The sequence below is a fragment of the Pan paniscus genome, chromosome X, assembly GCF_029289425.2.
Source record: "Pan paniscus chromosome X, NHGRI_mPanPan1-v2.0_pri, whole genome shotgun sequence".
NCBI lineage: Eukaryota > Metazoa > Chordata > Mammalia > Primates > Hominidae > Pan > Pan paniscus.
In genome coordinates, this window is record NC_073272.2 from 17,137,315 (window position 1) to 17,150,148 (window position 12,834).

Consider the following 12,834-nt stretch of genomic DNA (forward strand, 5'->3'; position numbering starts at 1 on the left):
GGCATGAGCTTTACTTGCAAGGAAACAATACAGAGTTAAGGCGTATGTAAATATCTACGATAAAAAGCAGGAAGTGATAAATGCCATAAGAGAAATATAAGAAAAATATTGGGAGTTCAAAGGGAAAGAGTATTTCTAGCTGCCAGCATTTAGCTAGAAGAATAAGTAGATGGTGTCATGCAACTCTTGGGAACAGGATAATTCCAAGAACAACATGAATGAGGTACAGACAGGTGCTGTCCAGCAAACACTGCTTTGTAATCACAAAGGAAAAGAGAAGGGAAAGTGGGCAGACAGAAGAAGAGTGGCATTATCAATGAAGGTTAGAGCAAACTGGTAGAAGATATTACTAAGGAAAATGGGCTTGATGTTGAGGCGGACTTCCAGCCAAGATCACATTTTCAATTAGTATTTTGAGACTCCTAACTCCTGATTCTGCTTCAAATATAACAATAAGTGATACAATATAAATGAGAAAATTTAATGTTTTACCTGTGATTTAAACAAGAAGATAAACATTTCTGTGTATCAGAAACAGAACCAATATGCAAAATGGTGATCAGGAACAAAGCCACATAGGTCCTGGATTCTGTATGTGGCAGCAGGAAGATGTGAACCAGGGTTCAGCCCCTGTAGAATAATAGACTAACAGGGTTCCATGTGTGGCTTGATACAGGACCCAGTTTTGTGAGAGACTGTTACAACGGTGACCTTCAATAAACCAGTATTCCATATTGGCAGCCTTGTCTAATCCTCTCCCACATTGGCTCTGGGTTTGGGCATGTGACTGGAATGGCCAAATGAGATGCCACAGATGCTTAATAAGTGTTTATTTACTGGGATGCATCTTGTTGGAACCTTTCCTCTTGAAAGCCAATGACCATGCTGTGAAGCTCAGACAAGATATTGGATAATGGCAAGCCACATGGAGAGAAGCCCTGAAGAATGAGAGGTCATCTTGGGCATTCCAGCAGTAAGTGAGTTCCCAATTTAATATAACCACTGGAGTGACTTCAGCCTATACTATGTGGAAAGAACCACTTAGCTGATCCTAACTAACCCACAGAATTATGAGAAATAATAAATTGTTATTGTCTCAAAACATTAAGTTTTTGGGTGATTTGTTACATAGCAATAGATAACCAAGCCTTGTTGCTTAACCATCTCCCCTACTTGTGAATAGACATTGAAAGAAATTTTTGCCAACAGTCTGAGGATATAACTTTGCTAACAGAACTGAGCCAAGCAACATAATTTGCAATTTTCCACTATCACTGCTAGTCTGGGGGATATAAGCACACACACACACACACACACACACACGGGGAGAGGAGAGAGTGAGAGCGAGAGAGAGAGAGAGCTCTCAAGATTGGTTTATCAACCAAAATTCAAAAACAATGGAAGATATATAATATTAAGAAAGACAACACACAAATGTAACAATGGAAGAAGAATTCACTCTAGACGCAATTCAAATAATTTTTGAAATGACATTTTTAAAGGAATAAGAATTTGGAAATAAAAACATGCAGAAATTAAACAAACACCAGTGGATATAAAAGAATCAATTAGATACCTTGAACATGAAGATGTTACTAGCATTTTTAAAACTCATATTGATAAGCTTTAGGCTACACACTGTTGAAACAAAGGTTAGTGTGGTGGAAAAGAGTAACTAAGGCAGTTACTTCTTTTTGATGCAGAATATGAGATGAAATGTCAAACCACAATCAAAGCTTTGACCTAGGAAGATTGTTCCAAGAACTGGAGAAAAGGAAGGTGAAAGAGTGGCACAGCTGGAGAAGAGACCAGTTAGGCTGTTCCAGTAGTCCAGAAGCCTCCTTGCAATTTAAAGTAGGGGCTGCAGATCAGCAACAGCAACTGGGAGCTGGTCAGAAATGCAGACTCTCAGATTCTCCAGACCTGCTAAATCAGAATCTGCAATTTAACAAGATCTGGAATGATAGTATGCACATTATAGCTTAAGAAACTAGCTCTAGACTAGAGGCAATGAGGACCTGATGTTTTCTCGTGGCAATAAAAAAAAAAGAGAGAGAGACAAGGAAAATCACAGGATATTGGGATTTGTTTGAGTGATGTCTTCCTTTTCGTTTTAGCACCCTTTTTTGAAGACCGTCCTCCAGTAGCCTCCTAAAGAAGACTGCATGGGAGATCAGGGGATTTTCTAAGAACTTTAATGTCTGAAAATTTATTTTTCAGCCCTCCAATTTTATTGATAGTTTGGGTGCCAAATAGTAGGCCAGAAATTATTTTCCTTCAGAAGTTTAGCAGCATTGCTCTAGCCTGCTAGCTTTTGGTGTTGCTATTGAGAAAACTAATTTCATTCGGATTCCTGGCCCTTTGTTTGAAGTTATCATAATTTTTCTTTACTCTGGAAACTTATACATTATCTCTTAGTCTCCCGTGTCCTGAAATTTCATCATTTTGTGCCTTGGTATAGGCATAGTTTCACCTTTTGGACTAGGGACTCAGAGAGCCTTTTCACTTGCCAACTCATGTGCTTCGAAATTCTCTTGAATTTTTAAATTGTTGATTACATCTCCTATTGTGTCTCTTCTCATTTCCTGTAACTTCAGTTATTCTGATGTTAGACCTTCTTATCTTTTCACTTTTAATTTCTTATTTATTCTACTTCATAGGAAATTTCTTCAACTCTGTCTTCCTTTTTTGTTCTATTGAATTTTCAATTTATTATAATAGTTTTAGTTTCCTAGGGCTCAATTATGTCCTCTGACATTTTCTTTTTTAATAACACCTTCATTTTATTTATTAGTTGCACTGTCTCACCTTCTTCCCTCATCCCCTGGCTATTAATGATTTGAAGTTTTCTTCTGTTTCCTCCAAATTGCCTTTTTCTGTGTGTTTTACTCTCTGTCTTTCATGTTAGAAATTTTCCCTGGAGGTCTGGGAATTCATGCTTGCTTGCTCATACTTAAAAGAAAGGGACAAAGGAGCTGATCTGAGGTCTGAGCCCAGGAATGGGGCTTGTTGACCTCTTTGGGCTGTTCCATTTGATAGTCCCTCCCCCAGCTAATTTCAGTCCTTTTTAGGTCTTTTCTCTTAGGCTGGTAAGATTCCCCCTAGAGAAATACTTTTCCAGTACAGATCCAACTGCCTGAATTGTGGTTGCACCTAGTATGTACGCGTTCACTTAATCCTCTTGTTAGTTCAGCACCCTGCCCTCATGGATGTCAGGCATCCCCCATTCAGGATGCTCTCTCTTTTACCTTAGCCAAATGACTAATAACCCATCTTTTGCCTGGGCTTGGAAGGAGCAGTCACTCCACCACAGGGAATGTGGGAGAAGATTTGGGATCAAACTGTTTCTTATACAGATTTTTGGAATGAACCTCATTTTAGCACCCCTCTCATCCCTCCCACTTCTAGAGGTGCTTGGGACACCCACTTCTGAGCCTTTTGGGAATTCATCTTTCCAGACTGTTGGCTTAAATTATTTTTTTTTTCAGGTCGGCCACATCATTTACAACTTATCTACGTGCTTTTCAGCTTTCAGAACATTGTTGTTTCTGTTGATTTTATCATTTACCCTGTCCTTGCGGGCTTATGCTTTAAAAAAAAAAAAAAAATCCTGGTCCGGGTGCGGTGGCTCACGCCTGTAATCCCAGCACTTTGGGAGGCCGAGGCGGGTGGATCACAAGGTCAGGAGATCGAGACCATCCTGGCTAACATAGTGAAACTCCGTCTCTACTAAAAAATACAAAAATTAGCTAGGCATGGTGGCGGGCGCCTGTAGCCTGTAATCTCAGCTACTCAGGAGGCTGAGGCAGCAGAATCACTTGAACTTGGGAGGCAGAGGTTGCAGTGAGCCGAGGTTGTGCCACTGCACTCCAGCCTGGGTGACAGAGTGAGACTCTGTCTCAAAAAAAAAAAAAAAAAAAATCCCCTTACTCTTTAGGAGTATTTACTTTACCCAGGGCATTGGAAAAAAGAGAAAAAACAAACAAACAAACAAAAACTAATATGTTTATGCACTATCTCTATTTAGAGTCCACGCCATCAACACTAACATTTTAGAGCTATACCACAAACATAACTAGAACCCATCAATAAATGTATCCATGACTTTATTTGAATTGTGGAAACCTGAAATTTAAATCATTGTAACTTTTTAGCTTCATTGGGTTGCACACTACACAATGACTCAAATAAGGTGAGGCCAGTTGATTCCAACAATCGATCAAGGCCAGGTAAAAGTGCCATTTCTTATAGGGGTTCAAGAAGCAGTCTAATTCATTATATTTAATGTTCATTGATGACGTGATAAAATAAGAAATATTTTTACACAAGCGGTTGGCTAACTTTTTCTGTAATGGACCAAAGAGTAAATATTTTAGGCATTGCAAGCCATACAGTCTCTGTCCCCAACTACTCAACTCTGCTGTTGTAGAATAAAAGTAGCCATAGACAACACATCAGCAAATGAGCATAACTGTGTTCCAATAAAGCAGTATTTACCAAAACAACAGGCAGTGAGCTGAAAGTGGCCTATGGCCCATAGCTTACTGACCACTGTTTCAGAACAATATCAGTGATAAAATTACCAAAGGCAGACTTTCTTTCATTAAGCCATTAATAAGGGTCAAATAACAGAATTTTTTTGCTCCTTTTCATTTCATAAATATTTTGAGAATAGATTAAATTCCTTTCTAGAGTTGCAACATCTGAATAATTCAGACATGCATATAATTTAGCTGAGTTTGAAAAACATGAGCTATGTAAAATTACTCTTCACTTTTTAAAGAGATAATTTCATTGGCTGGCCACAAAATCAATGTAATAATTTATTATTTATTAAATATTTATTGAGTACCTAATATATGCAAGACATTGTTCTCACACTGAGGATTAAGACTAAATTAGGCAAAGTCCAGCTCTTGCTGACCAAATCTATTAAGCTCACAATTTTCACTGAACTATGGCTTTTCTTAAGGGCATTAAAACGTAATGTTTGTATAATTTCCTTTATCAAGTCTCTCAGACAGTATTTTAATCTTCATTCAACTCTGATCATCATGCTGCCTAATCTGTTTCCATCTCTAAAGGGCCTCCTGCCACACTGTTTTAGTCATAGATTTGTGACGTGTGCTGTCACATTAATAATTCTCTGGCCCTGTGGCGTAATCAGGGACATCATGCATTGCTGGCATTTATTGTGTTTGCTTAAAGCTCTTGGAGTTTCTCACATACTTTTATTTTGCAACAAGTTGAGGATTTTCAACTCACGTTCCAGGGCTGTTAGTATGACAAATATTCCTGTGCAATGTCTAGTGAACTCTAAGAAAGCAACAGGCCAGTTACCCCACCTCCGCCCTCAAGGACCAGACCCATCCTGACCCAGCGTCAGGGATCCAAGTGCAGATCTTGATGGTAATTGGGAATTAAGGAGGAAGAAGAGGGAGGGGTTTTAGAAGCACAAAGCCAGATCACATTGAGTTTTGGCTTAGCTTAGAATTCCCTATGATAATCTCCATCTAAATGGCAATTATGAAGCCAGAGGCATTTCGAGCCAAAACATGGTTTGAGTTGGTTTTAGGACAGATCCAAGGATCCAGTATAAGCCAAGAACATCTCAGAGGTCCCAAGCTTCTGAGATTTGCTCAGTCTTGCTTTTTTCCTTCAGAATAATTCCTTTGAGCTATAAGGTACATTGTATTGTTCAATTTCTTTTTTCACTAATCGTAACTCTAATGAAATTATCAATTCTGAGATTTAGGGAAATGAGATTATCATTTACATTTGACAGATGAGAAAACTGAGGCTCGATGACATTGTTCAGGCTTACAATGTGTTTAGGTGGCAGAGTCTGTCCTTAAATTCAGGTCTTTTCTCCTTAGTGATACATCCCCTCTTTTTACCAGTCGAGGATAAGCAAAGTAACTCCTTTAATTGTGTGGTATCCTTGAATTGTCTTCTGCCCCAGATCTCAAAGGAATTTAAGCAAATATCATGGAGAAGTTGGGAGTGGTAGAAACTGAACGAAAAGGCAAAGCAAAGAGTCGAATGCCAAGTATGTTTTAAAAAACTAAGTTATGTGCAAGCATTTTCAGAAGCCTGATTAAAAATACAGTAAAATGAGAAGGAAGAAGCCTGTTGACATCAAGGTCATAAAGTGAGGGCAAAAAGAACAGTGGCAAAAGAGGAGTGACTGGGTTGGCACCAGTAAATGACAAGAGCAATGACAATGGCAGCACAGTGGGGAGTGGTTCCAAGGCCAGGTGAAGGTTAGCTCATGTCCCCAGGGCAGGGACTGAGAGTTAACGCCAGGGAAGCATCAAAGGACCTGGAGCCCCAGGCTTCAGAGAATTTCAGTGAATGAAGGGAGAATTCAGGAACTGCTTAGAAACCCTGGCAGAGGAAGGGTAGGGATTTGGGCCAGGATCAAACAATGCCACTACCATGGGGCTACATTTGTTTACTATTCCATTGTTTATCATTGTCTTTCTCCTTTTGATTGTACTGTTCCAGGGTGTTCTGGCCTGAGAAAGTTGGGTTACACAAATTTGATCAGGACACCGTTTCCAATCATAATGAGGTCACAGTATGGTGGGGAGATAAACAGGAACACTACTATTTACACAAATGTGTTGTAAGTACCATAATGAGTTGTGTGTGTCTATGTACATATCTATCTATGCAAGATACTATGCAGGGATTAATTTTAAGTTATTTAATACATAACTTAAATCTGCTAATGCTGCTAAATTCTGTTATGGCAAAATTTCAATAAAGTCTACATCATTAACAAATTAGATGTAGGAGTACTTTGAGGAAAAAGGCTTTATGTGGCTGGGCGCGCTGGCTCATGCCTGTAATCCTAGCACTTTGGGAGGCTGAGGAGGGTGGATCACAAGGTCAAGAGCTTGAGACCATCCTGGCCAACACGGTGAAACCCCGTCTCTACTAAAAATACAAAAATTAGCTGGGCGTGGTGGTGTGCATCTGTAGACCCAGCTACTCGGGAGGCTGAGGCAGGAGAATCACTTGAACCTGGGAGGCAGAGGTTGCAGTGAGCCAAGATCGCACCACTGCACTCCAGCCTGGCGACAGAGTGAGACTCCGTCTAAAAAAACAAAAAACAAAACAAAACAAAACAAAAAGTGATAGCTGTAGAACAGAGAGAAGAACTGTGTTGCCATGAGAGTTGGGGTGTCCATGACACTGAGATTTGAGTAAGTGCAGAAACTTGGAGCCAGAAGTGGCTAGAAGAAATGCAAACTCTCAAAGAGGTCAAGGGCATGGATGGGTTCCCCTCTGCCATGGGATGGGGATCAGGTCAAGTTCAATTTAACCTCAAAGCACAGAGTGATTCGCAGTGGATTCTTGGGTCACATTTGCTTAGCCTCATTTAGGATCTTAACCTTTCTGAGAGCTATTCCCTTGGTTTCCCAAAACTGAGGTCCAGTGTTTGTGTCTCTTCCTGCACCTTCCACTTCGAAATTCCTTTCTTTCTTTAAAACACTTTTTCTTTAGCATAAATATAGAGTGGAAACATATTAAATAACATAAAATTATATGGCTTGAATAATGGTGTTTATTTTCTTTAAATACACTTAAATATGAAACATCAGATGGTAGTTCATTAAACTGGAAAACTATAAGCTGGACAGTAATCAGAAAATCAGTACTGATCATACGAATCAAATTCTGCATAAAAAAGAATCAGAATAATTCACAAGAGTTGCGATTAGCAAAGGACTCAGAGACTACAGTTTTCCTCATCTGCTCTGAGTAATCAGTCATATGACACCTGCCATTCCATGACCAGCACACCTTTCTCATTCACCAAAAAACAAAAACAAAACTAAACAAAAGGATTACATGGGTCCCCTCCTCTCCATTCCTTGGTGTGCAGAGGCATCTGCAGCTAGAAGACATCCATCAATGAACCAGGGACTCCTTAGCTGGTGTGAATGGAAGGTTGGTCTGGATTCACTGTGGTGCTGTGTAAAATGGATTTTTTTTTTAACACCTGGGAAAAAAACAGTGACAGCAACTTGGCAAAGCAGCATGCTGTTAAAAATGACAGGGATGGGGAACTTGGAACGCTGAATCAAGGATTCTTTCGGCTGTGGGGCCCCTGGGCAGCCCTTTTCTCCTTTGGAAAGCGGCAATGCTTTGCACATGCTGTTTTGCCACTTGCACATGGTCTGGTATGAAAGGGGCATCTGTCCTCACAGCTGTTGCAAAAGAAAATAAAGATGAGAATTCAGAATCAATGACTGGATTCGAAAGAATAACTCTGCTCTGATTTGATTAAGTTTTCCAGACATGTATTTAAAATGTCAGTATAAAATCCTGCATGGTTATCCCACATGGATTCAAAATCTACTAAAGTGAATCAGTAACCTCCAAGTGTTCTATTCATGAATAAATTACTTGCTATATAAATCCAATGATATTCCCTCCATTAAAGAAAAAAAAACAAACATATATAGACATATACAATGAGAGATTGAAATAAACAGGTTGATGATCTGAAACCTCCCCTTCCTAAAATATTATTATTAAGCAATATCCTAATAACTGCTTAAATTTTACCAATTTCATTGTTGTTTAAGAGCTCTAAACCCCGGGTGGGCGCGGTGGCTCATGCCTGTAATCCCAGCACTTTGGGAGGCCGAGACGGGTGGATCATGAGGTCAGGAGATCAAGACTATCCTGGCCAACATGGTGAAACCCCGTCTCTACTGAAATACAAAAATTAGCTGGGTGTGGTGGCACGTGCCTGTAATCCCAGCTACTTGGGAGGCTGAGGCAGGAGACTCCCTTGAACCAGAGTCGGAGGTTGCAGTGAGCCCAGATCGCGCCACTGCACTCCAGCCTGGAGACAGAGCGAGACTCCGTCTAAAAAAAAAAAAGCTCTACACACATAATAACAGGCAGGATTGATTTTCTTAATTTCATGATTAATCATGACTCGGTATACTCTTGCTTATTCCTTAGCTGCTAAACCTCTGTTCTATTATCCAAAAGGGACTCAGGCACCAAGGGGAAAAATTAGCTTACTAAGGAATCCCACCAAATTAAAATGGCATTTACGTTAAATGTCATGAGTAAAGGCAAGACAACTCAAGGCATTTACCTGCAGGTGTCTGGGTGAAATAGCTTGTGCTTCTGGCAGCAGGTCTCCAGACTTTCTTTGCACTCAAAGCAACTGCAGTTTTTGGGGTGCTGGATTAGATCTTTGGGACATGGTGTTTTACAGACACACTCGCAACGATCTTCGTCAAACATCATGTGTGGCCCACAGAGAGCTGGTTCCTGGAGATAAGAGTGGTCTAAAGAGAAACAGAAACGTGTTGGTCAGATAGTTGTAGTGTGGCAATTGGATCACCAAAGTTGATTGTATCTTTTATGTCATCCGTAAGTAAATTGGATTCACCCAATCTCCTTCCTATAGATTTATGCCCCTAATTTTTTCACAGGGTGAGGAAGATTAACCTCTGATTTCACAATACAAACACAGGTTTGTGTGTTTTCTTAGGTTTGTGATTTTTAAAATATCATAAGCTGAATATTTTTCATAAAATATTTTTAGAGATTTTTATGTTGATGACTTGTTTAAAATGCAAACTTCCACAACCAAGTATTAGTAATAAAATATAGGATGTCTAAGGGTTATGAGTCTAGCTGTCTCCATTTTTTGGTGGAGATTAAAAGGAGAGACACACAAAATAATTGGTGTTGTAGAAATACACCTCAGACATTCCAGGCCAGGCGTAGCAATAGCAATGCATGTCCTCACTGCAGATCATAACACTAGTATAAAAGATATAGGAGCAATAATGAACTTTGATTCCACCAACATCTGCTGGAAGATACATTCAAGTAAAGGGGAGGGTCTGAGAAGTTTTTGACATACTCATCTGACAAATATTTCTTCTAGAAGGTGTATAAAACAATTGAATAGCTACTACTCCAAATCCATTTCTGATTAACAAGTTGAAATTCATTGCAAAATAAATGGAAGAGACAGAAACTTTGGAAGAACTTGACTCTGTCCCTTTAGCATTCTTGAAGGTTTTGGAGGGACGTACATGTTTAGTAGTTTTCTCCCCAAATCTGCTTCTCTCCCAGTTTGCCTCATTTAGGGAATGGTGACATCATTCTTGACTCACCGGCTCTGGTAAGTCTGAGCATCATGTCCGCTCAGTTCTGCCTCTCTAAATTTGTTCTTTATTTTCCATCCCCACTACCACTGCCACAATTCAGTCTGTACCTTGTGTTTCTTGTGTAGATGGCTGTCGCTCTGTCACTCATCTCACCGCCACAAGTTTTATCCCTCCAACCTATTCTTCTTCACATGATTAACAAATGCAAACCAAATCACTTCATTCCACTGCTTTGAATGCATTAAAAGGTTCCCTTCCCACAATAAAAACCAATTTTCCCACCAGGACATACAAGGCCCTCCATGAACTGGATCGTAATAACCTCACAGACTCATCTTCTGTTTCTTGCTTTCATATATCCTGTGTGTTCCATTTATACCAAATGACAGCACTTTCTGTTGCCCTGATATTCCAGTGCCTCCCAGTCCCATGCCTTTGGCCTTGTCTTTCCTTCTGCCATCCCTTTTCCCTGACATCTTTCCCAATGTCTGCAGGTTTAGCTAAGTGTCCTTATCCTGTGCATATTTCCGTCCGATTCTTTCTTGCACTGATTACATTTGTCTGTTTACTTGTATGTTTCCCCCATTAAGTAAAATGTCCTGAAGGAGAAGGAGCAGGTCTCATTGTTCTGATATAAAATAGGCACTCGATGGATGTTTGTTGGGTTTATTTGGTGTAATAAAAGGGTCCTGAAGCAGGCCGATGTATGGAGCTTCTGGGAATCCCATCCAGCATTCCAAGCCATTGGGTTAAACCATATGTTCTTGCCAATATCTGACTTTAATGACATATCAAAATGAGAATCTCGTGCGGTTCAACTTTATAGTTTAAACTGTTCTGTAATGGACGACGTTTGAGAATGGGTGCTGGAAGGCTAAATCTGAGAAGTCTCCATTTTGAACTTTGTGAAGAGGGAAAATGTGAGCTCTGTAAGTCATATGCCAGTGAGGCAGATGCCGCTTTGGGGTAAGACAAGAGTAACTTGTTAAAGGATAAAAAGGCTTTTTAAAAATTCGCAATGATCACTAGGTGGCAGCAGAAGTTCACTAAGAATACTTCAGACAGGCCCAAGGCCATTGTTGGACAGGGTTGTTTAGGGAAACACAATCCACAAGGTGTTTGCAGAACTTCAGCAGGCTGTTTGGCAGAGTCTGTGCTCACATCCTTATAGCCAAGTTAAAAGAAACAAAAACTGGATGCAAGAGAACTGGTGGTGGAACAGCAAGTAGCTGAGGGTGATATCTTGAAGTATTATGTATTGATTTCCGTCCCTAGAGAGTCTGATGATATGTTCTGTTCTCAGCTTTGTTCCTTTTACCATTTTTATCAATAAACTGATAGAATTTTTTCAAAATAAATTCTTGAAATTGTAGCTCTCTTCAAGAAGGAAGGGATATATTAAGTATTTTAAAATACAGAATTGGGACCTCCTCAATTTATTCTTTTGTGTGTGTGTGTGTTTGTGTATATCGTTTGTTTTAACAATTTAGAGCAATGACCTGACTCTAACAAGACTCAATTAAATTAGACTTGGATTCACTAACCTAAATGTGCTCATCTGGGCAAGAGAAGTCACTGTAGAAAAGGCAGTTGGCTTAACAGTCACTTGTGCGGAAAAAAAGTATAGTGAGCAGTAAGCTCAGTAAATCCCATCAATTTGATGGGGCCACTGGAGAAATGAATGTGAACTTGATCCACATTGGGGACTTATAGGAGATGAGAATGAGAAACAATTGTGATCCAGTCCACCCTGCGCCTCTCACTTACATCATTGCTACAACTTCCCAAAAGGTTTCCTGCCTCCTTCCCTGCCCCGAGTCAACGCATCCTCTTCTACACTGTTGCTGATATGATTTTGTTAAAATTCTAATGGGTACTGTCACTCTCCTGCTTGAGCCAGTTGTGTGGTTTCCCTTTGTCCTTAGTATCACATCCAAGCTCCCACGCAAGAATTACAAGGTCCTTCTGCTTTGCCCCTGTGAGCCTGTCCAGCGTCTTCTCTCACATCTAACCAGCCCCTTCCCCATTATGTCCCCACCCATTATATCCCCACCATGCTGAACTTCTTCCAGTATGTTCTCTCACCTCCAGCCCTGAGTGCTCATATACCCCCTGCTTAGAACAGCACTTCTCTTCTTCCCTATTCTTCTTACCACCCTCTACACACGTGTACTGGCTGAGTGCCTTCCTAAGAATTATCTCCAGCAGAAATAAGCTGCCTCACCTAAGGCTACATCCCCTCTCCAAGGCAGCCAATGAACGGTCTACAGGGCTCAGCCTCTTCACCTAGATTTAAGACTTACCCCCGCAGGGGTTCCCAGCTTCAACTTCCCATTGGCTTAGGCTGATGCCTCTTAGCAACTGCGCTGTGGTCTGCTGCCTCTCTCTTTACCCTTTAATGCCTTGTGCCTGCCTACAAACCTCCTCCGTACAAAACTGTCTCAGAGGCTTTGTGCCAGGAAATCCTCAGCTAGAGCCTTTAAGCTCTAAGTATATTGCCCTTCCCACAGTAACTTACTTTCTTTCTCTTTCTTTCTTTCTATCCTTCCTTCCTTTCTTTTTCTTTCTTTTCTTTCTTTCTTTCTCTTTCTTTCTTTTCTTTTCTTTCTTTCTTTCTCTCTCTTTTCTTTTCCTCTTTCTCTCTTTCTTTCTTTCTTTCTTTTTTTGGAGGCAGAGTCTC

At 40.2% G+C, this 12,834-nt stretch overlaps 1 protein-coding gene across 1 annotated transcript in view; it reads right to left on the bottom strand.

Annotated features, from left to right (window-relative positions):
• Window positions 1-7,555: 7,555 nt before the first annotated feature.
• VEGFD (vascular endothelial growth factor D) overlaps window positions 7,556-12,834 on the bottom strand; it is a 39,012-nt gene continuing 33,733 nt past the window's right edge. The window contains exons 6-7 of the mRNA XM_003805717.5: window positions 9,125-9,320; window positions 7,556-8,219 (exon numbers count right to left, since the gene is read on the bottom strand). Coding sequence (XP_003805765.1) covers window positions 8,093-8,219; window positions 9,125-9,320 — 323 coding nt within the window. The 3' untranslated portion in view covers window positions 7,556-8,092. The remainder of the gene's footprint in view (window positions 8,220-9,124; window positions 9,321-12,834) is intronic.